The following is a 25,358-nucleotide window of genomic DNA, read 5'->3' as shown; positions in this document are numbered from 1 at the left end:
TCAGAACACCTTTGTATTAACTATTGAAGTAACTTTTTGCGGTTAATAAGAATATACACTAATGCCCAAAATTAACGCACCACCTTAAATGTACCAAAAGGTTGAAGCTATTTTTCTTCTGAACAAATGATTAGATTTTGATGATGTTTTTTTCATATTATAGGTCTATTCCTAGTAAATCAATGTATTAATGTTTTCTGAAAAATATCAACGTTTTACCCGTATACGGGGTGTAAAAATAAAGTTGTGTTTTTTCATCGTTTTTTGCAACACCCTGTGGAGTTTATTAGAAATAAACGCTACATCTTATTATTATTTTGAGATAAATTTGTTCTTTTTTAAGATTTTCGTGAAAAAATTATTTCGATATCTCTATTATCAAAAATTATACAGAACTGTAAATGTAACAAGTTTTTATCAACATTTAAAGCAAAGAAAACATTACTTACATAAACTTTATTGACATTTAATACAAATAAAGCCTGAGAAAATATAACCTAAATATTCTTTAACAATGGCCCTTTCCCAAAAACACTTAATAACGAGTATTTCCACCTCTACATCTAATTACTTCTTCACAGCGGCGAGGCATACTTAAAAAAATCAAGCAGCGTATTTGGTCTTGATCAATTGCATACCAAACTTCTCTCACAATAACTTCTATGTCGTCAAGAGAGACAAGAGACACAAATTCTCATTAAAAGAAAATTATTTCCTATGAAAGGAGCAAATGGAACTACATGGTTAGACAAAATGTCTAATATACCTTTCACCTGTTAAGAAATCTCTTCGTAAAGCAACAAGGTCCGTTTGCGCTGTAAGAGATATTCCTCCCCAAACCATTACAGATCCGCCATTGAATAAAGTAATAGGTCATATATTACACTGTGCATAGCGTTCTCTTGGCCGTCGATTAACTCTCACACTGAGCTGTATAAGCAATACCACGATTCATCAGTGAACAACACGTACTTCCAGTCATCAACATTTCAGTCAAGGTGCTCTCTGGCAAATTGTAATCTACTTCTACAATGATTTACATTTAAAGCTCTGACTGGTATCCTTATTTGCAGATCTTGTTCAGCGAGACGCCTTTATATAGTGTTTCTACTAATTTGAATATTATGAACATTTGTCATTTGTATTTGTGAATGTCTCATTGTGAGAAAACGTTCTCTTATAGCACGAAGCCTGATAAACTGATCTTGTCGTGGTGTTGTAAGTTTTTCTCTTCCTTATCCACGCCGTTTCGTATGGTCGTTTGTTTCTCGAAAACGTTGAATAACTCGTGATATAGTAATATGAAATACCCCTAACCTCAAGCCTATTTCACGATAACTTAAGCCCACATCAGCTAAAGTAATTGCCTGAACATATTCATCTTGGCTCAGATTTCTTGAAATTGATTGTTGAATTTTTACAATTCAATAAAGTCACGTTACACTATGAACGTACTTTTATTTTTTGATAATAAAGATATCGATGATTTTTTTACGAAAATGTTGAAAAAAAAAATGAAACTTTTTTAAAGTATTAAGATTAAGATGTAGCATTTGCTTTAAGTAAATTCTTAGGAAATAATACCGTAATTACTTAGGAATAGGTCTGCAATGACCAAAAAAATTTATTGAAATCCAATCAAGGATACACAAGAAAAATAGCTTAATAATTATGGTAGAGTTGAGGTCGGGCGTTAATTTTGGAGAGTAAAAAATCACGCAATGCTTTGAACATACTTTTCTTTCTTGATAATAAACGGATCGTAATGATTTTTTTACCAAAATGTGAAGAAAGAATGAAGCGATCTTAAAATATTCATAACATGTAGCGTTTGTTTCTAATACATTCCACCGGGTGTTGCAAAATTAGATGAAAAAACACAACTTTATTTTTACACCCTGTATATAAGTAAAACGTTGACATTTCTTAAAAAACATTAATATAGTCATTAACTAGAAATATACCTACAATGTGAAAAATAAATCATGGAAATCCAATTAAGGGTTCAGAAGAAATATAGTTTTAAAATCATGGTCCATTTTAGGTGGTGCGTTAATTTTGGAGAGTAGTATATTAATTTAAACTCTAATTTCACTATTTGGGAGAGTGAGTCATCGTTTGAAGGCGTAGAAGTGGGGAAAGACGTATGAAAATCCAGTGGCGTACACTCACTTTTATTTCAACGTTAATTATATTATATTGTTTAAATATTATTGTTCAAAATAGGCCACAATATATTTATCTGCAGGTTTTTACTGAAGTTTCCATCTCTATATCCAAAGACCGTTTTCAAAGATATAAATTATAGTTATATTTATTTTATTTGTTTATTATTATATATTTATATATTCTTATATTATTTTCTTTTTTTTTTAACTTTAAAAACGGTCTCTGTACTAGAGATCGAAACGTCAGTAAAATAAACATGTAAATAGATGTATTGTGGCTTATTTCCAACATTCTCCCTAAAAATACGGAATGCCACAAGCAAAAAGCCACAGAAAAATAAATATTGCTATCATTTGTATATTTGAAAACGATCTCTTTATATAGACATCGAAACGTCAGTAAATTAAACATTTCAATTAAATATATTGTTACTTATTCCCACCATTATTTCTAAATATACAGAACGGCAAGCAAAAAGCCATAGAAAAATAAATATTACTATCACTTGTATATTTGAAAACGATGTCTTTATATAGAGATCGAAAAATCAGTAAATTAAACCTATAAATAAATATTTTGAGGCTTATTCCATACAGTCTCCTAAAAATACAGAATGACACAAACAAAAAGCTATAAAAAACAAGTAATTTTGCAGAAAGCTTACTGATGCCACCAGGCTGTCGCGGAAGTTACGCTAAAACGTCTTTTGACGTGACCCGTCCTTAAAGAGTTACACAATGAAATTTTTTTAAAACAAATTTTAAGACACTTTCCCCACCACCCGAGAGGTATGTCTTGTGGCGCGTCACTTTTTAAATGGGTGTTCGCCAAGAGCCATACTGTCCCATTAAATAAAATAAACAAAACACTTAAACAGTATAAAACAAAACAAAATAAAATCCTATAAAATAAAATAAAATTCTATAAAAACAAAATAAAAATAATTTTGGATGTAACAAAACATTGTACTATTCTATTTAAACACAAACACTATACACACTTACTATGTTCTTCTCGTTTTTTTTTTTGTTTTTGGTTTTTTTATGCCGATGCTTACTAAACTATTAGAAAATATTATTCGCTGTCTAAATCTGAAGATGCAGTGCTGCTATCGCTGTCATTATCTTCACCTGGTGTAATTATAATTGGCTCTAGTAAAACTTTGACATGAGTGTCAAGTTCCCACATACGATATTCTTCTTTAATTATGTGGCCTATATATTTAGCCCATTTCTCTGGAGTTACATGGAGGACTGCTTGAATCAAAAGTTCCTTAACTTCGTTTAATTTGAGCGTTTTGTTATTGCGTGCTACTTTTCCTTTCACTTGCGCCGAGATAAGTTCAATGGGATTAAGTTCGCAATGATAAGGTGGTAGACGTAGAACTTTGACACCATAATCTTTTGCAGTTTCATCCACAACATATTTAAGATATTCACTTTTCCTTAACCGTACAATGTCAAGTAGTTGAATTTTGAGCATTGATTCTTCGTATGCAATCCCCTTTTCTGTAAGCCATTCTTGAATTCTCCCTTTCCGCCATGCCGTCGTCGGTAATTGTTCTAGTCTGCGGCTATGATATGGCGCATTGTCCATAACAACCACAGACCCAGATTCCAATTTTGGTAAGATTCTCTTAAACCAGCGCTCAAATACTTCGGAAGTCATTTGTTTATGATAATCACCTGTTTTTTTTTTGACTTAAATTGAAGCAAACCATCATCAAACAACCCTGTATCACTTCCTATATGGGTGATAATTAAACGCCGTCCCTTTCCTGATGGAGCTTTTAATCCTGTAGACCAGCCTTCTATAAATGCTTCGCGTTTACTTTTGACATTTAAATGTTACCAAACTTTTCCAACTGTATGACCTTCGTTAATCCAGGTTTCATCCAAATAATATATTTTGCATTCAGTGCTGCGAATTTTTCGTATTTCTTCTAAATATTTTCTTCTCCACAGAATAATTTCATTTTTTTGTAATAGCATACTTTTTCTGTTGCGTTTTACATATCGAAAGTTCATTTCGCGCATGGTTCTGATTAAGACCCTATGAGATATCTTGGGTAAAGAGTCATCGTTTTTGAGCTCTTGAGAAATTTTTTTCAGTGTTGGAATTTCACTTCGAAAATAAAATGAATGAATTTTTCGACGTATAATATTCCTTGTCTCGTCATCGAAAACAATGCTTTTCCTACCTCTAGTTTTACCTTTTTCTTGCTTTTTATTTTCCTATGTATTTTTAAGTACACGATAAATACAGCTAACGGATACTTTTGTTAAACTGCTACAAATGTCGATCGCTTGGCTAACATTTAATGCCATTTTTCTGCCGACAATTCCTTCATAAACGTTTCGTATCATTACCTTCCCTCGGACGTTAACATTTTCCGTCTCTTTTGCGGCTTTTCATTTTTGGAATCAACATCAGAATTTTGCTGTCTTCTCTTGGAATAATTTCAACAATTCTGTATAAGAATATAACTAAAAATTTACTATAAAACGACAAACTATAACACTCTTATTATTATCAATAACACGTTTTATCAATACTACAATACATTATTGTTAAAACAGTATTGACAACAATAAGTTTACCAACTTATCACATAAAATATACTTACAAAATACATTACCCATAGAAACGCCCATGTAAAAGAACCATTCCTCCGGCGAAAAAATAATAAAAACTAGTTTTTTATGGCATATCTGCGTCCGAATTGTAAAACGGAATTTCCTCGCTAATTTCAACATTGCCAAACGATTGAAAAATAATGTTTTAAAATATCGATTTTTATTTTATAATTTTAAATATGTAACGAAACGAAACATATAAATAAAATTTATTTAATTACAATTTTGTACTTAATTTTTACTATTGAAAAAATCATGTTTTTTTGTATTTTTATGACGGTAATAATCGCTGCGTGGAAGAATACAGGTTTTGTATGACCATAATTACTACTTGTGAACAAGATTTGGCTACACTGTACGACAACTCCTGGTCAGTTTTTCTATAGAGAAGCACAAATAAATATACTACTTTATATATTCTGTAATTTCTTATGACGAAACGCAAATTGCAATCGAGAAAACAGGCAGTTTTCGAGGGCCGCTGTGTACATTTAAATTTGAGGATATTCCGCGTTTAAACTATGATATCACTCTTCTGAATTGAGGGTTTCTACTATAGTTATATTTTTTTTTTCTAAATTTACATTGTTAAAACATACAAGTGGCGATAATAGTAAAATAAATACATACATAACTATGTTATTCCAATGCAACGAAATGATGTTAGTTTTTAGTTAATAACAAGTGGTAGTGTAATTAAACAACATAATCAATATTTCCGATGACGTGGAAAATTCAGATAATGCCAATTATGAGATCTCCTTCCTCAAACATAAAGAGAACGGATAATTTAAGTGGCCTGTAGTAAAATACAAATCACATATTTCGATAAATGACATAATATTAAAGTTACCGCAATCTTCGATAGAAGAGAACGAATATATTGTAACTTTGAGTTGTGTTTTGTATTATATTATTCTTCATATTTTTATATTAGTTTAAGTATTCATTGTTAGGAAATCTAATAAAACATGATAATTTACTCTTCAAAAATGTATTGGAAATTTAATAACCATTTTTGTTTATATGTGTAAATGAATAACGTTAACGTACTAACTTTGAAAAGTATAATTCGTACAAAGTGATTTCAATTACTACAACTTTATATGTCATTTATAAGAACATCTGTTATCAACTACGGAACCCCATGCACTTATTTTCTAAACACCTAATAAAAATAAAATTCAAATATAACTATCGATATCTGTGGGCTCTAGAAGAAAGTACTTTGTCTAAAGAAATTCGTGGTCAAAAATTAACAAGCATATTGGAATTTTCTTTAAATTATATGTATTTTATGTTGTGTAAATTATTAAAGTGTCAATTACTCCCACATTTACCTTATTATTTTTTTAGATAACTTGTAATTTTTGCATTTTTGCATCTTGTACCAATTTGAAGCAACATATACATTTTTTTGGAATGAGTTAGCAAGGGAAATGTATAAATTGAAAAAAACAATGGTTTCATTAAAAAAAATAAACACATAAATATTTTGTTTTTTTTTAATACATACTCTACGTAATATCCTTCTGAGTACGGATCTGATTCCTACTGGACAGTAGTTATAATAGGGCGTTGGCGTTAGTGTGGTCAGATCGTAATCTTGCAGATTTTTACTTATTGGATTTAAGTTCTGTCGTATTGAACTGTCACAATTGTTCGAATGTGCCATCTCATCGAATGTATTCATTCAGCTGGTCTGTACATATTGACGCCTCAATCATTTTTCATTTTTAGCCATTGGTCACTCTTCTCTCCATAGATTCATTCTAAGAATTATTGTGTAAAGGACTAATCATTACAAATTGAATTCTTAGTGGTACTTACTGTATTGCACCCTCCATCTTTTCATTGCGTTCTGTTTTCAATACATACACTCTGGACCAAAATTAAACGGCCACCTTAAAAATGGGTATTTTTTGATTTCTTGTATCTCCTAAACCTGTTGTCCGATTTAAGTGATTTATTTAATATGTTATAGCCCTATTCCTTAACAATATCCTTATAATAATATTGTTGCTAAACAGGTAAATTTTCATTGTATACCGGGTGTAGGAATCAAACTATGTTTTTTTCTTAAAGTTTGCATCGCCCTGTGGAATATTGTAGCATTTGTGGAATACTGAAATTAAATCGTAACTATAGCCTCATGCTTTCTGAACATTTTGTTTTTTGATTGATTCGCTTATGTTAGATAATACAAAAGTTAGGTGCTTTAACAACTAGACATGTTTTTTATTAATTTTTATTTCCGCGGAAGAGAAAAAAATAATATTTTTAAAAAAAAGTCATTAAACAGTAAAAATCCAATGAATAAAATCTTCGAAAAAAGTTCAAATTAACAATATTTTGGAAATCAAAGTCTAATTGAAAAAAAATTGGGTATCAATAATGGGTTTTGCCGCCTCTAGCCCTTAGGACTTCTTGGAGCGGGTTTGGCAATCCATTCATGATATCCTGGATATCAGATTGGAGGATATTGCGCCACTCCTCTACCGCAGCTGTCTTCAGCTCTTCAAAGATTGCAGGAGCTGGTACTCTAGCTCTTACCCATTTTCTAAGGTTGTCCCAGATATGCTCAATTGGGTTAAGATCGGGACTGTGTGCTGGCCATGGTAGAACTTGAATCCCGACCTCATTAAGGTACTCACGGGTAAATCTTGCTGTATGGCAACGTGCATTGTCATGCATTAGTCTGAAGTTATCATCAATGAATGGTGCAAAAGGCATGACATGGTCTTGGAGAACTTCTTGCACGTATACTTGGGCATTCACACTGCCTCTACCGAACACAACAAGATCAGTACGCGCTTCGTAAGAAATACCTCCCTAAATCATAATTGACCCTCCTCGGTAAGCCACTGTTTCGGTTATAGCGCATGCAGCAAACCTTTCATTTTGACGCCTATAGACACGTTGGCGTCTATCTGGACTTTTTAGGGCTATTCTGTTCTCATCTGAGAACAGTATATTCTTCCATTCCGCCATAGTCCAGTTAGCATATTCTCGCGCAAAATGAAGTCTAGCCCTACGGTGTTATAGGAGCAGTTGTGCTGCGCAAGCTGACGAAAAGCCCTCAAGTTTATATCTGACATTCTTCTTGTAATCGTTTGTCTACTCACACTAACGTTTCTCACCTCAAGAAGAGACCTAAGAGCTTCAGGGGCGATGCAAAAGCGATTTCTCAATACTTTAGTGACAATGAAGCGGTCATCTCGAACTGAAGTGCATCGTTTTCGGCCTTGACCTGGCCTGCGGTTGTACGATCCTGTCTCCCGAAATCGTCTGATGGCATCTTGTATCGTATTTCTGGGTACATCGAGTATACCAGCGATATGACGTTGAATGTAACCAGCATCAACTTAAGCCACTGCCCTAACAGCATCAGTTGGAACGAGTGGCATTTTTAAAATCACAAACAATAAATAAGCACCAAAATTTCAACTTAAACAATATTCGCTCACAATGACATAAAATTACAATTTTAATTTGCAACAATGTCGTTCAACGACTATATGTCAAAAATCCTTCGATGACACAAATTTAGGAAACAAACTGTCACAGGTAATGTAAACAAAACAATAATAAAGGTAGTGGGGTTAATTTTGCTGGTAAGTTAAATCGTCTATATTGATGAAAAACATGGCTAGTTGTTAAACTACCTAACTTCGGTATTATCCAACATAAGCGAATAAATCAAAATACAAAATGTTGAGAAAACATGAAGCTATAGTTAGGTTTTAATTTCAATATTTTATAAATGCTAGAATATTCCACAGGGTGATGCAAACTTTCAGAAAAAGACACAGTTTAATTCATACACCCGGTATACAATGAAAATTTACATGTTTAGCAACCATATTATTATAACGATATTGTCAAGAAATAAGGCTATAACATATTAAAAAAATCACTTAAATCGGACAACAGGTTTAAGAGATATAAGACATCAAAAATTACCCATTTTTAAGGTGGCCGGTTAATTTTGGCCCAGAGTGTATATAGTTTCAATCGACTAATTTTTAGCTTGCAATAATAACTATTTCTGTATTATTTTTTGACGTAAGTAAAACGAGAAAAAATAAAATATTCAAGTAATACAATTAAGAAATGACATGAAATCAAATATCAGACAGAAAAATGTGTATGTAGAAGTTGCGAAAGGTAGCAGGTAAAAAAGTAATCGACGAAGAAAAGGTTCCACAAGAATAAACCACAATCCTTTTTATCACATCTGTATAAATCATCATCACTAATCAAAATCATATCTAACTACCTAACAAATAAGCTCGACTTATTCAGGAAGTGAATTAAAAAGACACCATTTCTCCCAAACTATTAACCCTTGCTCTCTAAGACATTTCTAAGAAGTTACAGTGGAACAATAAGGGTATGAACATCAACGGATCATACTTAAAGCATTTGATATTATTAATTAACAATTAAATGAAGTTTCCGGAGCGGTAGGCTTGAAAATGAATTACAATTAATAAAATATTGAGCCAGGAGCAGACAAATATAACAATAGAAAACCATACCATAAAAAATGTTGAACATAAGTATACTTAGCCCCACCGCCCGATGGCGCCACATCTCAAGAGAAATCTACTATGGTGCAATACGTTCTCGTAGACGGCTAATGTCAAAATTTCAGCCGAATCGGACTCATAGTTTTGTTTCGACCGCGTGTGAAACCGGGCTTATCCGCGGATTTTAGAAAAATGGAAAAAGAGCAATATCGGTCGGTGATCCGATTCTTGTGATCCTGTGCTCCGATGTGAGCGCTTGGATGTTGTGTACGGTGACTCTTTTCCTTCGATGGCAATCCTCAAAATTTGGTTTAACGAGGTTCAACGTGGTCACACGTCGGTTTTTGATGAGCCCCGTCCAGGTGCCCTGAAATCGGCTACCACGGAGGATAACGTGGCAAAAGTCTAGGATCTCATATTGGCAGACCCCCGACTGAAGGTACGCGAGATAGCTGAGACAGTAGATATCACAGAAGTCCGAGTATGTCATACGTGAAATTTTGGGCATTACAAAGCTGTCGGCGTGATGATTTCCGCGTTTGCTCACTCCAGACACCAAGTTTAACCGTAAGACCACTTCAGAGCAGTGTTTGACGCTATTTAAGCGTAATCCGAAGGAGTTTCTACGTCGTTTCGTAACCGTTGGCGAAACATAAATCCATTGGTACACACCAGGAACCAAGAAACAGTCTAAACAGTGTCGGCAACCGGCGAACGTACTCCGAAGGAGGCGAAGACTGTTCTATCGGCCGAAATAGCGATGGCCACCATTTTCTGGGATTAGTAAGTGGTGATCTACGTTGACTACCTGGAGAATGGCCAAACAGTCACAGGGCTCTATTACGGCGAATTATTGGGCCGATTCGACGCCGAATTGTAGAAAATATGACCCAATTTAGCGAAGAAAAAAGTGCTTTTCCACCATGACAACGGACACGCTCATACCTCCGCCGTCGCCATGGCGAAATTGGTGGAATTGGGCTACTAACTGTTGCCCCATCCACCATTTTCTTCTTTGTGTTTCCAAACTTAAAAAATGCACTCGCCGGGCAGAAATTTAAGTCGAAACAGGAGGTCGTCGCCCCACGGAAGCCTACATTGCAGACCTCGAGAGCGTATTTTTCAGACGGATTAAAAAAGTTGGAGCATAGCTGGGTCAAGTGAATCGAGTTAAAAGTAGACTATGTTGAGAAATAAATCGCCACTTTTTTAAAATTTTCGTTTTTCTCTTGTAGGCTAAGTACTTATCGCCCTAGTATATTATGAAAAACACCCCCATTCCCATAAACTTAAAGAAAACGGTATATAACACATGCATACTACCAGTTTGTATGTATGTGTTTGTGTCACATGGCCAGACATAACGATAACAGGAGGTCACGGAGAATCTTAGAATGGAGACCGAGGGGTATGTAGTTAGCCTTTTAACTAGCTACTTACATAAGTGCGTTAAAATTCTTTCGATTTCAAGCCTTACTTCAAAGGACTTCTTGAGGGATGTATCTCCATAGGTAGGGTTCTTACAGTGACCGTTGAATGATGAGGATACGTTTGGTGAGCAAATACAGCAGAGAAATAGAGCACTTGTAATTTAACAGTTTATAATGAAAACTTTAAAGAAGAAAGGCCCAACGCGGCCGTATGGTATTGTACAATCTCAACTACACTTTTTGCTTTATATAAAATATATGAAAATACCGGTTTGAGAAATACCCGAATTTGAGAAAATGTGAATATAAATTGAGTCTAAAGATTTATACAATACATAACTTTAAGTATAATTATATTTTTATTATTTAATATTTAAAAAACTATTATGTTCGTTTCTGGAACAGGGTATAAGTAATATAATATAAAAACAAATTCTAGGAAATTATGGGACAATGATGGTTCGGCACTTTTGCTTAAACCTTGATTTTCCTGTTTATTTACGTGTAAAATAAGCACTATATGACAATTTTCCGAAAATATGCAAAAATTATTCTATTTGCATAAACGTTTTTCTCTCATTAACACTATCTTAATATCCACCATCAGTCATGATTGGCTGAATGGCAAGTAACAGTGCCAAAAAAACCCAAAGAGTAGTAAACAATTCGACATAAATCATTCAAAGAAGTGCTAGTAATCGCATAAAAAAGTTTGAATACCGTGATTATTTACTTAATTCTTCTTTATCCATGGGATAACCAAACTCGGCTCTCGCTAAAAATTAGCTGTTCTAGTTTACTCTTAACTTCTTTTGAAAGGGCATTATGCCGACCGGCGCCGAGAGATTCCAGTGAAGTTTTTCTTCCATTTATTCGGTTAAATATAACGCTTCTTGGAACTCCATAATATTCCGCAGAAGAGCGATAAGAACGGTTGTGGTTTTTGACGTCGTTTACGGCAGCTTTTACGTTTTCTGTAGTGTAGGTTTTCTCTGGAGTTTTTTTAATATATTTTCTTACCATATTGCAATTTATTTTAACCTGTAACGAAAAAATGAGTATCAACTAGAAACCAAGTCTCTGTATAATAGTAATTAGGGGTAATTGGGGACGCGTCCGCAATTGCCCCAAACTTCTGTCTTCATTTACCTCTTGTACATATTATTTTGAGGTAATTGTGGACTCACAAAATAAACATCTTACAAAGGTTAACAGTTAAATCAAGTATTAAAAAAATGTTCTACTTAATCAATTAAAGAGAAACATTCAATATTTTAAATATTTTTAAGGTAACTGTTCAATTTTTTCACATGCGAAAAATCATATCATTTTTTCGCTGTATTACTAGCTACCATTCTACCACAATTTTACAATTATTTCCCGTTCTCCAACCCTTCCTACTCACATTTTAACCCCACTTCATTAGAAATACAGACAGTTGTAAGATAGTAAACAAGAAAGACTCTCTCTTCCCTGTTGTCTATCGATGATAACGGACACTCTCTCTCCCCTGTTGACTATCGTTTGGTGACAAGGTCTCTCTTGACTGCTGACTGTTGCTAGAAACAGTCGTCCTCTCTTTCGTCTGCTGAGTCCTACTAGGCAGACGTATAATCTCTCTATCGCTATCTATCGCTTGGTACAGACTTACCGCGCTTTTTCTCCACTCTAACTCTCTCGCATGTAGTTACGCGAAAAATACCGAAAATACTATTTAAATCGTGTACAGACGAAAAATGTGCTCTATATCGTGGTCTAAGTGTTAGTACCGCGAAACACGTGTTCAGAAACCGGTAACCGGACAGTTTCCCCGTATGAAGAACAACCGCGACTGAAAGCCCCTAAATACCGCGAGTGTGTGTATGTGCAGCAGAAGAATCGGTAAGACTTTTTATAAACTTAATGTGCTATAATCTGTATAACCTTTTACCACATATCCTAATTTATTTGAACCAGCCCTATGTAATACAGTCCTCATTAACTGAAATTATATTCATAATTTCACATATGTACACCCTTTTTGTACAGTAACAGTACTTACCGTAACAACCGACCAAACCGATACACCAAATATTTTATAGGTTAAGTTTCAGTGTCAGGTGCGTTCAAATAACAGATTTTTATTGTAAGTTCGTAGATTGCTGTTAGATGTCACCTAAGTATAGAAGGGAGATACAAAGACAAATTCAACATAGCGCTTTAATTAACGATTTTATTTTCGATGTCCTCATTTGTCCCTGTCCACATTTACCCTGATTGACCTTATGTTTTATTTTAATAACTATGTCTGGAGATACGTTTTTCTCAACGAGACAAATTTAAAATGATTTAAAGTAAAGATATGATTATATTTTTTGCCCTTCAAAAAGTTAACGATTGCCCTATTTGTATAACAAAGCTTATTTAAATGTACTATGTAAGTACTTAAATATACGTACGATATGTAACATTTTTCTAAACGAGGACTATTAGCCCCGAACAGCTTTTAAAAAAATCTTCTCCACACAACTGATTCTTATACAAATGATGATGTGACTTTCTTACTAAATTGAACGTCATTTTCCCGAAAATGGGACAGAAATAATATTTAGGCCTCGTCTTTTTTATGTCTCTTGGCTCGAGTGGATAAACTGGGGGAAACTAGGAAGGTTTTAAAGAGTGCGATAAAAGTGTCATCAAAAACTTCGTTTATTTCTCATAGAAATTTTACAATATGATAACATTATCTTATACACTTAATCTCTTTTATTCAATCTCTCGCTAACTAATCTAGATAGCCTCTAAAATCGAGTGACTAAAAACCTAAGAAAAAATAACAGGATTGCAACCCAAGTCTAGATTGCTTTGTATATATATATATATATATATATATATATATATATATATATATATATATATATATATATATATATATATATACAAACAACACAGTTTATTAGGGTTGCAGTCAGAAAATTGGCCGGGATGTTAATAAAACACTCTTATGACTTTTTGTCTAGCTTTCGGAATGGTTTTATTCCTTTTTCAAGACACTGTAATAAGAAAAAGTGTAAATATTTATAAAATATCACAAATCTTCAGTGCAACTTACTAGTCGTTGAGATTAATTATAAAAGCATAGACACTCAACATTAATAACACACACAAAATATAAAATAGTGGACAAAATACATTTTAAAATTCTTTAAAATTTAGGTAAAAATAGTAAAAATTTTGTTGTCATCTTTTACTGGTGTGTTTTAACTCTGGCACATAGAGAACAAAAAGAAAAAATCCTATGATTAAAAAGTAATTAGGTGTACTTAATATCATATTTCTTTTTAAAAAATACTAGAGGCCCATCTTAGGTGATTTTAATTTTTAAACCTGTCTTAATGGTATGCAACATGTTATGCATATAACTGTAATTTGTGTGGGTACGGGTGCAGGTAGATATTAATTTTATTTTAGATGTTTTTCCAGTAAGTAACAATAAATATTGCTCAGTTTATCTATGTCTGACTTTTTATTGATGCAAGATGTACTCGATTTTATGGAACACATTTCCAAGAAAACACGTTTTGAATGGTTCTTTTCCTTTGCCAAAATACAGGAATCCTCGAAATTAAATTCATGTTTCAACGTTAATGCATGTTCTGTCAATGCACATGCATTTATTTTTTTGGTTTTTATATCGCTACGATGTGAGATCACCCTACTGTGAAAATTACGAGATGATTCTCCTATATATATTTTGTTACAATTATTACACGGTATAGAATAAACAACATTCGATGACTCCTGTATTGTGAAAGGATCTTTTGTTTTTGTGTATAACTTCGATACCGTTTTCACATTTTTGGTTGTAATTTTTAAATCACTAACATTTTTGAAGATGTTCATTAGCTTCGGTGTCAAAACTGGAATGTAGGGTAGGCAACCATAAGTTATTTTAGATGGTATCACTGATGTGTTCTGTGTCAATGTCAATTGTCGGACCTCATTGTTATGAAAATTTTGGTTGTCAGAAAAATTCGAAGGAAAAGGAGAACCGAAAATGAGTTTATTTAACAGCCCTATAGGATAGAAGTTCTCTTGTAATATAGATCTCAGCTTTTTTAGTCCTTTGTCTTTGAACTCGATGTGTGACAAGTTGATAACCCTAGTTTTCAGGGCCAAAACCAAATTTGTTTTCATCTTGGATGGATGTTGAGAATGAAAGTTTATAAAACTAAAACAAGGTTTACGATACCACTCCGTCCTTAGCATGCCATCATTGCCACGTACCCACACAAATTACAGTTATATGCATAACATGTTGCATACCATTAAGACAGGTTTAAAAATTAAAATCACCTAAGATGGGCCTCTAGTATTTCTTAAAAAGAAATATGATATTAAGTACACCTAATTACTTTTTAATCATAGGATTTTTTCTTTTTGTTCTCTATGTGCCAGAGTTAAAACACACCAGTAAAAGATGACAACAAAATTTTTACTATTTTTACCTAAATTTTAAAGAATTTTAAAATGTATTTTGTCCACTATTTTATATTTTATGTGTGTTATTAATGTTGAGTGTCTATGCTTTTATAATTAATCTTAACGACTAGTAAGTTGCACTGAAGATTTGTGATATTTTATAAATATTTACACTTTTTCTTATTACAGTGTCTTGAAAAAGGAATAAAACCATTCCGAAAGCTAGACAAAAAGTCATAAGAGTGTTTCATTAACATCCCGGCCAATTTTCTGACTGCAACCCTAATAAACTGTGTTGTTTGTTTATATTGACAGTCACTAATATCCAGTAATTCTTATATATATATATATATATATATATATATATATATATATATATAATATATATATATATATATATAATATATATATATATATATATATATATATATATATATATATATATAATATATATATATATATAATATATATATATATATATATATATATATATATATATATATATATACACTTCTCCAAGAAATTAACGCACCACTTTGAAATATTAAAATATTTTATTAGCGTTAATAAAAATTTCCATTGTAGTGTTTTATTTTACAAGCCTTTTGTATATGCTATTCGTACACTCTATATTTATTGACTGTGTTTTTTCGCTATAGTTTTTTTTGCAGCAAAACAAAAAGAAGCAAAAAATGTACTAATTCTATAAATATACTAATTTCCAAGTGTTCACGAATTTTATTCGGCTACTGTTTAATTGTTGATTATTGTTAATTGTGTTTATTATGGAGCGTCAATCACGTAATTTAACCCGAGATGTATGTCTCCAAGCAGTGATACGGTCTAAATAAGGTTGGAGGTACCGAAGAATTGGTCGTCAGTTTAATGTGTGCCACACATCCGTATCACGGGTGTAAGAAAGATTTCTCGAAATAGTTGATCATACTCGCAGACCAGGGTAAGGACGAAACCGGGTAACTACCCCTATTCAAGATCGATTTTTAAGAATTTCTGCTCTTCGACAACGTTTTGTAACACATCGAAGTCTACAATTTAGCTTCGAAACGTGCATGCTATACAAATTAGTACTGAAACTGTTCGCCAGCGACTTAGGGAATACAACTTAACACCTAGGATTGCCTCTCGAGGTCCTCTATTAACTGCAAAGCATCGAAGGGGGAGACTACATTTTGCCAACGTTAATTGGTTAGAGGCTGACTGGGAACGAGTACTATTTACTAATAAATCCCGATTTTGTTTGTACAATAATGACAGACGTGTTCGTGTGTTGCGACGACCTAACGAACGATATGCTCAGTAACTTCACACACCCCATTTTTTGGTGGAGGATCCGTTATGGTGTGGGGTGGTATTTCTTTGACCGCATGTACGGACCTAGTGGTCATACAAAATGGAACTGTTACAGCTTGGAGTATATATTGGAGATCCTGGAGCAACATGTAGTACCATTCGCTCCTTATATCGGTGAAAATTTCTTACTAATGCAAGATAATGCCAGACCTCACGCTGCACAGATCGTCAGAAATTATCTAGAAGAGGTAGAAATTAACACTATGGAATGGCCAGCACATAGTCCGGATATAAATCCGATTAAAAATCTCTGCGATATCGTTGGTAGGCGATTAAGAGCGACACCGATCCAACCAAACAACTTACAGTAAGTGGGAGAGAGGCTAATCTAGATTTGGAGAGGACTAGACCAAAATGAAATACGGCAATTAATTTTAAGTATGGGCCAACGATGTAAGGCTGTTATACGTAATAGAGGTGGAAACACTCGTTATTAAGACTTTTTTCATTTTAGTTTACTTTTCTTTTCATTATATTTTTAGAATTTTCCGTTTAATTTTTTTTCTCCTGTACTCCAACATTTTCTGATGATTAGACAAATTGTTATAATTACTAATAACTTGCAGAATAAATCTGGTGAAGATTTATTTTTTATTCTTTGCCTGTTTACAAATAAAATTGATTTATTGAAGTGGTCCGTTAATTTCTTGGAGAAGTGTATATATAGATACATAGATGCAAAATCCGCCAAGGTCACATTTTTGTGAAATTTGCGTTTGATGTGGGAATTTCTTTGAAGTATTTTAAGAAGAAAATACGCTTAACCTGAAAACCCCGCCTTCTCCAAAAAAATTTAGTTGCAAAGACCGTCAAGTCCGACCTGACCAATGGCGAAGCGTTTGGAATGACACGTGATTTAAGCATCCTTAAGCTAGCGGGGACACATGAGTGGAATCCAATTTAACCTACGTAATATTTTTTCACCCATTTTTCACTAATTTATTACCACCCTAATAATTTTTCACCACCAAATCACCCTTAATGGGAGCGATTCTGCTATCTTAAGGTTCAAGCTAGCAGAATTCAAAAAAAAAAATTTTGTTGGTGGCATATTTTTTCAGCCATTTTTCTCTAATTTATGACCACCCTCATATTTTTTCGCCATCAAACCACCCTTAAGGGGAGCGATTTTGCTGGCTTACGGTTCAAGCTATAGGAATTAAAAAAAATATATATATATATATTTATGTTATACCACAGTGTTCTGCTAGGTTTTTACGAATTTATTAGCACTTTAGTAATTTTGACCCCAAGACTAACCCTAGTGGGAAGTCAATAATTCTGGTAGGTTAAAATTAAAGTGGTAGAAATTTTTTTGTAATTATACTGTACTTTATTCAAAATAAGAAACTGATCTGTTTTTAGTAAATGTTTAACCAACTACACGTTTTTACTAAATGTTAACCAACTACACCAATTCTATCAGCCACACATTTAGTATATTTTGAGATTTTTACTATATTTTTAACAGACTAGTTATTTTTTCTCGACTACCCAAATTAAAAAGCATTCTGAAATGTAACTTTGTGGTAAATAGTATATAAGTACTTTTTAAATGTTTAAATATATTGAATATTTTAAATAGAGAATAGTTTAAATATTGAAAATATGAAAATACTTTGTTACAAAAATTATAAATTTTAACTGTTCTATTAAAAAAGTTACTCGGATTCGCGTCGTGAGTACCCTTTTATGAATAGAAAATAACTTCAGAGACTTCGATAGGCCGGTCATGTTTTGAGAATGGAGACCGAAATATTGCGGAAAACAGTCCTAGATAGTAAAATGCAGGGCGCAAGACCAAAAGAAAGGCAACGGAAAAGGTGGGAGGATGAAGTGGCAGCGTACGCCCAAAATGTGCTAGACGTAGGTACCTGGAGAAGATCGGCGCGAGACCGGCAAGGTTGGAGGCATAGTTTGGAAGAGGCCAAGGCTCGATTTGGGCTGTAAGAACTTTTAAGATAATATTATCAAGTTACTACCTATTATGCATAAGGTATTTGAAAGATTACTTCTGAATATAATTTAAGATCTGATTAAAGTTGATAAATTTGGCTCCATAGCATAAATTTGGTTTCCGTCAACCTCACTTCACCATTCAGCAATGCCATCCTGCTCGGAAGATAGGTGTGTTTTGGATTTTCTTGATGTAAAATAAGCGTTTCACAAGGTCTGGCACGACCGCCTTTCATATCAATTAAAAACATGTCAGTTAAGTCTTGGACTCAAACGGAAAGGTACTCTTATGTGAGAAAGTACCACCTACCTGCTTGGAATTATAATTGTCTTTTTTATTTTTTTCTCTGCTTTCGGTACGAATATTTTTTTATGAAATTAGGTCGCAGCTCATTATTTTTGTATTATCTACCTAAGTTATAAATGCCGCACAAATACATATGTTTGGCATTCCCCACCCCTTGAGTACCAGTACTCAACCGTACCGATAATAATACAGCATATTTCTAAAGTTAATATTACATATTGTAGTATTGTTCTATATGTGGTTCAAATGACCTCTTAAACATCTCCCATGTAGCCTATAATTCTCCTTTTGAACATACACTAAATACTAATGAATCTATCGTGCTGCCAGACAATAAATGCGCTCTAATTACAAATTGATTTTATTTTATCAATCTACAACTTTTCTTAAAGTCGTTCCCAAGACCTACTAACCTGTTGTAATAAAATTATTTTCACTTCAAACCAGGCTCTTTCTAGAATTTTTACAGCAAACTTTTCTCTGAACTCACTACAGAAAATTTTATTCTTAGTCGCACCTCCTTTGCCGCCGCTTCCCCTATATTCGTGGAAAACCGGGAAATAGTCCATGATCACTCATCTGCGACAGTTTCCACTGCATTGAACAATTTTCAAATTTACTTTTACAACGAAATTCATGTAGCTGTGGAAAATATCCACAATATTTCATATCTATTGCGTTAAATAGAACAGCCAGGAGGATGTGTTTGTCTGTGAATACCCGTATGTACGTTTGATGTAAAAGGGCTCTAATTTTTTTTTTGTTTTTATATGATAGCTTGACAAATTGTCGGGTATATTTTTATAATTCATAAAAATTTATTATGGTAATGTATTTTTATGTTGTCCTTCTTTGAATTATTATCAAATGATATTTGACAAGGTGTTTTGTCAATAGATAGTCACAGGTAATGCAAGTTAAAGCATATAAATTAAAAAAACGATGGAATATGTTCCTTTTACCGAGGAGTAGGAGGGCGGTCCGATAAGTACTTAGCCTACAAATGATAAACAAAAGTCCCACTGTGCCAATTTCCGCCGTAGGACAATTGTACCAATTTTTCTGTATCGATGGCGGGGGTGTGAGCAGAGACGTTGTGTTCTTTGGAGCACGTTCTCCGGGTAAAGTTATCTGTTTCTACTGTTACTTGGTCTCTAGTATGTAGAGATATATTTAAAGTCACTATTTGTCTTTAAACTGCAGACCATCTTCCTTACTGCAGCTACGACACTGCTTATTTACACTTTTGTAGGTTTTATCAAAGAATTCTTCCTGAGTTCTTGTTTTCAAATGTTCAATATCACGTAATCGGTTAGCGAACACTTTGTTTTTTGAATACTCCCCAAAACGAAAAATCGCATGGTGTTAGGTCGGGTGACTGTGCTGACCACTCGATTCTTTCTAGCTGTATAATAAGCTGTTCAAGTTAATTTTCTGTATTTACGCTGCCCGCAAAAAAATAAAGCCCTTTAGTTTGAACTGTGGCTCATCACTCCATAGAATTTACTTATAAAATTGTTCGTCGTCTTCTGCGCAAGCAGCATACCACTCGCAAAGTTCCAGTCTATAGTCAGGGTCGTCTTCCGTTAGGGCATGTATCAAATGTGGACGGTACCAGTGATAATTTAATTTAATTAAAATGCGACGTATATAAACTGCGGCGAGATATACCTAATTGAAGCGATGTACGTATTCAAGAAATGTTTGAACAACGAGTTCCATATTTTCTTCTGTCACCACCACAGAGGGGCGATCACTAAGCTGGACTTCTAATACCGACCCACTTCTTATGCAACTTGTAAATCATCTGCCTTGTAGGAACAGACTTATTTGGATACTTCGTGGCAAATTCATTGAATATAGTCTGGTAATCTGCATGATAACGCAGGTGTGAAGTCAACAGACAGAGTCGTTCTTCTGTAGTGTACTTTACACGGGCTTGGGTTGCCATGGCGACATGAACACGATCACCGACAATCGTAAACTGACAACATGTGCCACACTCCCCATCTCTCATCGCACCAATTCAAGGCAAGCTCCGTTGCTGCGTCCCCACTATTTTGGAACCACTTTAACTGACTTATGCCCACCCCGTATATGTCACGAAAGTTAAAAACCGAGATGTTTAGCTGTTACCAGCACCAACGAAGCTATAGCTACCTACGTTCTTCCATCTTACTGAAACCGATTTATATAGATGCTCTCTGGGTTATCATGAAAATAAGATGTACAACGCATGGAAATAGAAATGTATACCAATTCACTATTGTTTATTTAATGCATTAAGAATGTCTATTGCATAATCTTTTAAATGAAAAGATCTTCAACGCATTTCTGTAATTAAAAAATGAAGATATCTGGATTAGAATCATTTAGACACCATCATAAGTAATTATAACAAAACAAAGACGAGCGACTGAAGGGCGTTCTGTTTTGATCTCTAATTAAAAACAATCCAACTTATAAATAAAAATATAAAACAAGTGGCGCAGTCGTTCGCGTGAAAAGTAAAAAAAGTAAATATACGTAAAGGTAGTCACGGTTTTAGTGACGTCAATCGAAAGGAGTATATATAATAACTGTTTGTATGTGAAAATAAAATTGTTGTTTCTACTATTCTCCCTACAATGATATCTTATTTTCTCACCTTTTAAACCTTCCTGGGACTTCTACAATTATTTCAAAATGAAAATTACCCAAATCGATCCAGTTGTTCTCAAATAAAATAAAATGACGTTTGTTAAACATCATTTTATTTTTATAATTGTATATGTACGTATATTATGGATTTTACTGTATACCGCAAGGTTACTACACGCGTCTCGATCTTTTGCGTCACACAAAATATTAACAGAGAAATTGAAGAATGCGATAATATTATTTTTGTAAGCTTTGTCCATAAAATTGTACAATTTTCAGTGACAGTAAAGCATACTTCTATTCTGTTCTATACATTTTTTAATTCTAGGGTTCACTTTGCGAAACTTTTAATTCGTAGTCCAATTTGATTTTATTAATCAAAAATTAAGTAATTGTGTTGGAAAAAAAAAATATTTTATTTTAATTGAATATTTTTTAATTTGTAAATTTTTTAATTTAACCGTATACAGGGTGAAATTTCTTCTAGTTTGAGTAAATCACTTCATTAGATAGTAGTAGTATAACTTTTTACCAAAACTGAACTTACCGTTCAAAAGTTATGACAAATAGAATTTTAGAAATGGGAGCAGACACTTTTTAATGATCTTTCACACTACCCACTAGTACCCACATATTCACTTCCTCGTGATTCACCCTATGTATAAATATTATAGCGTTATATCGGCAATAGTTTATTTGATGATTCTATTTTGTGTTTTAGAAAGATACGCATCTTCTTTATACCAGATGCACAGGAAAGGACCTCACAAAAAACAAAGGAAATCTCGTAATCCCTTTGATGGGAATCCCTTTATGAAAGGCGTCGTTTTAAAAACTTTAATAAGAAAACCAAAGAAACCAAATTCAGCCAACAGAAAATGTGTACTGGTTAGGTTATCTAATGGTAAAGAAATGATATCTTATATACCAGGAATTGGACACAATTTGCAGGTAAATTAAAGAACGTTTATTATAATTTAAATATAAATATTGATCGTTTGTAATTTTTGTCATCATTTAGTGTTAGTTAGTTAGTTTTCATGACTATAATCTTCTAGATGTTCCATTTAAAGCTCTTCTAGTCTTTATCTTTAGATAGATTTTAACATATCTAACGACCAGACGTGTAACGTGACAAGTAATAAGCATAATAGAAAGATATACACTCAGTACTTGGTACAAAACACAAACCAATGCTAAGTTTAGGCTTTTACTTAATGTTGCCTTTATTTGATATTTAACTTGTCCAGTTTCGTTTTTTTTTTTTGACAAACAAAACAAAATTGAAAAAGATGACAGATGTTGAAGAACAGAATGGCTTTGGTGCAGGCAGATCCTGTATGGACAGTATATTCTTTCTAAAGTAAGTTATCGAGAAAAGATTAGCCCACAACCTTTCAACTCATATAGTCTTTATAGATCTGACAAAGGCATACGATAGTGTACCACTTTCAATGCTTTGGGTAGCAATGGAAAAACAAGGAATAAGCAAAAAAAATATACAAGCAGTACAACAACTCTACAAAAATATGACGGCAAACATTAAAACTGGAAATAGATTAACTAGAGAAATTCCTATTAGTAAGGGCCTAAAGCAAAGCTGCTGCATAGCACCTACACTCTTCAAAATATATCTAAATGAGGCACTCTCAGTGTGGAGAAGAAAGTGCTGCAATATGGGCATCGCAATCGGAGATGATAGATTGTACACGATACACTTCGCTGACGACCAAGCCATTCTAGCTGAAGACGAGAGTGATGTAGGCTACGTGCTTAGAAAACTGGAAGATGAGTATACCAAATGGGGCCTCACAATTAATATACAAAAAACTGAGTACTTAGTTGTAGGAGAAAAACCAGAAAGCCTACAAATCGAAATGGGAACTATAAAACCAACAGACAATTTCAAATACTTGGGAGTCCAAATAACATCAAAAGCAGGAAGTAGCGAAGAAATACACTCCAGGATTGGCCAAGCAAGATCAGCCACCAGACAGCTACACGGACTATTATGGAATAAAAAAATAACAAAAGAAAATAAAAGAAGAATCTATAAAACAATAATAGAAAGTATTGGGCTGTACGGCGCCGAACTCTGGGAAATAAACCAAAGAAACAAATCAAAAATTAAGGCCATGGAAATGAACTACTGGAGACGATGTTGCCAGCTCACTAGACTTGATAGGGTGAGAAACGAAGATATTCGGAGAGAAATGGAAATCGATCTAGACATAATAGACACAATCGAAGCCAAAAGACTTAACTGGTATGGACACCTGCAGAGAATGCCTGAAAATAGATGGCCAAAAAAAAAAATAGAAGAATGGACTCCGCCAACTAGAAGATAGAAGGTAGACCAAGACGATCCTGGAGAGACGATGTAGACGATGCAATGACCGCCAGAGATTTAACAACTGAAGATTGCTTCGACAGAAAACGCTGGAAATTAGGATGCGAGAAGCGGCGCCAGCTGTAGAAGACTCGCTTGTTATATATATACTTGTCCAGTTCATTCTCTAGATTTAATGTTCCTACATTAATTATTACCTACAATGTTTCCATACATTCTTTTATTTTTGGTGTTTGTCTTATTTTGTTGGAAATAACTGTTTAATGATGGCCACATATTTCACAGACTTACTACTTTACAAACTTAACTATATTGCATATTATATATCCCTCTAATAATTAATATTTTTGTAATTTGGTAACATCTTTTTCGTTTTCTTTTAGGAACACAACATAGTACTTTGCAGAGTAGGAAGACTACAGGATTGTCCCGGTGTGAAAATCAAATGTGTCCGAGGAAAATACGATTTATCTCATGTCGTTATTAATAGAAAATAATTTTTGTTAAAGCCACTAGTGTAAATATATTTTAATGTTGTACATTTGTTTATTACTCCTAATAATAATAATACCATTTTAGCAGGGCATTTTCCTGAGAACTGATAGTTCCATTTAGTTTGAGTACCTAAAGAGGTACACGTTAATTGGGAGCTAACGATGTTTATTGTTTATGATTCCTAGTTTCTACTAACAATATTTAGTAACAAGTGGAAAAACGAATGGCAATCTTCTCAAACATCACTGAAGCAAATTAAAAATGACGTTACAGCTTGGGAACCCTCAAGCAGGAACAGAAGAGAACTGTGATAACGAGATTACGAATTGGACACACGAGACTTTTTACTCACTCATATTTACTGTCCAAAAGTGATCCACCTATTTGTGAAACATGTAATGTACAAGTAACCGTTAACCATTTATTAATTGAATGCCATAGATTTGCCAATTTTCGTCTTACATTTAACGTACCTAACAGTTTAAGTAATTTATTAGGCACTAATTTTTCATGGCATATCCTGCTGATTACACATAGCTGTGTAATTTGCTGGCTTGGCCTACCCAAAATTTTACCACACCAGCCGCCACTGGTCGAGAGTGATTATGTATTCCATCCCTAGCTTCTTGTGAAACAAGAATGGTCCAGAAACAAACAAACCCAGCGTTCTGTCATTAGGAAAATATGGAACTGGATGCCGTTATAGGTCATATTTCGCAAGATGAAGATTAACTGAGGTTGTAATTTTCATGACCCCATATGTCCAAAAACATTTTTTTAATAAGAGACGTTTCTAATTCGTCATTTTAAAATGCATAGTCTGTCATATTTATTGTGGATCAAAACCCCACAGTTCCAGTTCTAATATTAATTCAAAAGTAGGGGTTTGAGGCTCCACCCCACATTTGATTTGTGATGGTTATAGCAAAACCCCACATTTTCTATTCATCCAATGAGGAGAAGGTATTCCAGTCGGGTGACTTAGACACATGGTTTTGATTGTTATTGTTG

At 33.6% G+C, this 25,358-nt stretch overlaps 1 protein-coding gene across 1 annotated transcript in view; it reads left to right on the top strand.

Moving 5' to 3' along the window:
* The window catches only part of tko (30S ribosomal protein S12 technical knockout), a 47,125-nt gene extending 22,734 nt beyond the window's left edge, over positions 1-24,391 (top strand). Inside the window, exons 2-3 of the mRNA XM_072530421.1 lie at positions 22,224-22,453; positions 24,236-24,391. Of these exons, the coding sequence (XP_072386522.1) occupies positions 22,224-22,453; positions 24,236-24,349 (344 nt within the window). The 3' untranslated portion in view covers positions 24,350-24,391. The remainder of the gene's footprint in view (positions 1-22,223; positions 22,454-24,235) is intronic.
* Positions 24,392-25,358: the final 967 nt, after the last annotated feature.

This window comes from Diabrotica undecimpunctata, chromosome 4 (genome assembly GCF_040954645.1).
Source record: "Diabrotica undecimpunctata isolate CICGRU chromosome 4, icDiaUnde3, whole genome shotgun sequence".
Lineage (NCBI taxonomy): Eukaryota > Metazoa > Arthropoda > Insecta > Coleoptera > Chrysomelidae > Diabrotica > Diabrotica undecimpunctata.
The sequence above is the reverse complement of the archived record's forward strand: the minus strand, read 5'-3'. Positions and strand labels throughout refer to the sequence as shown.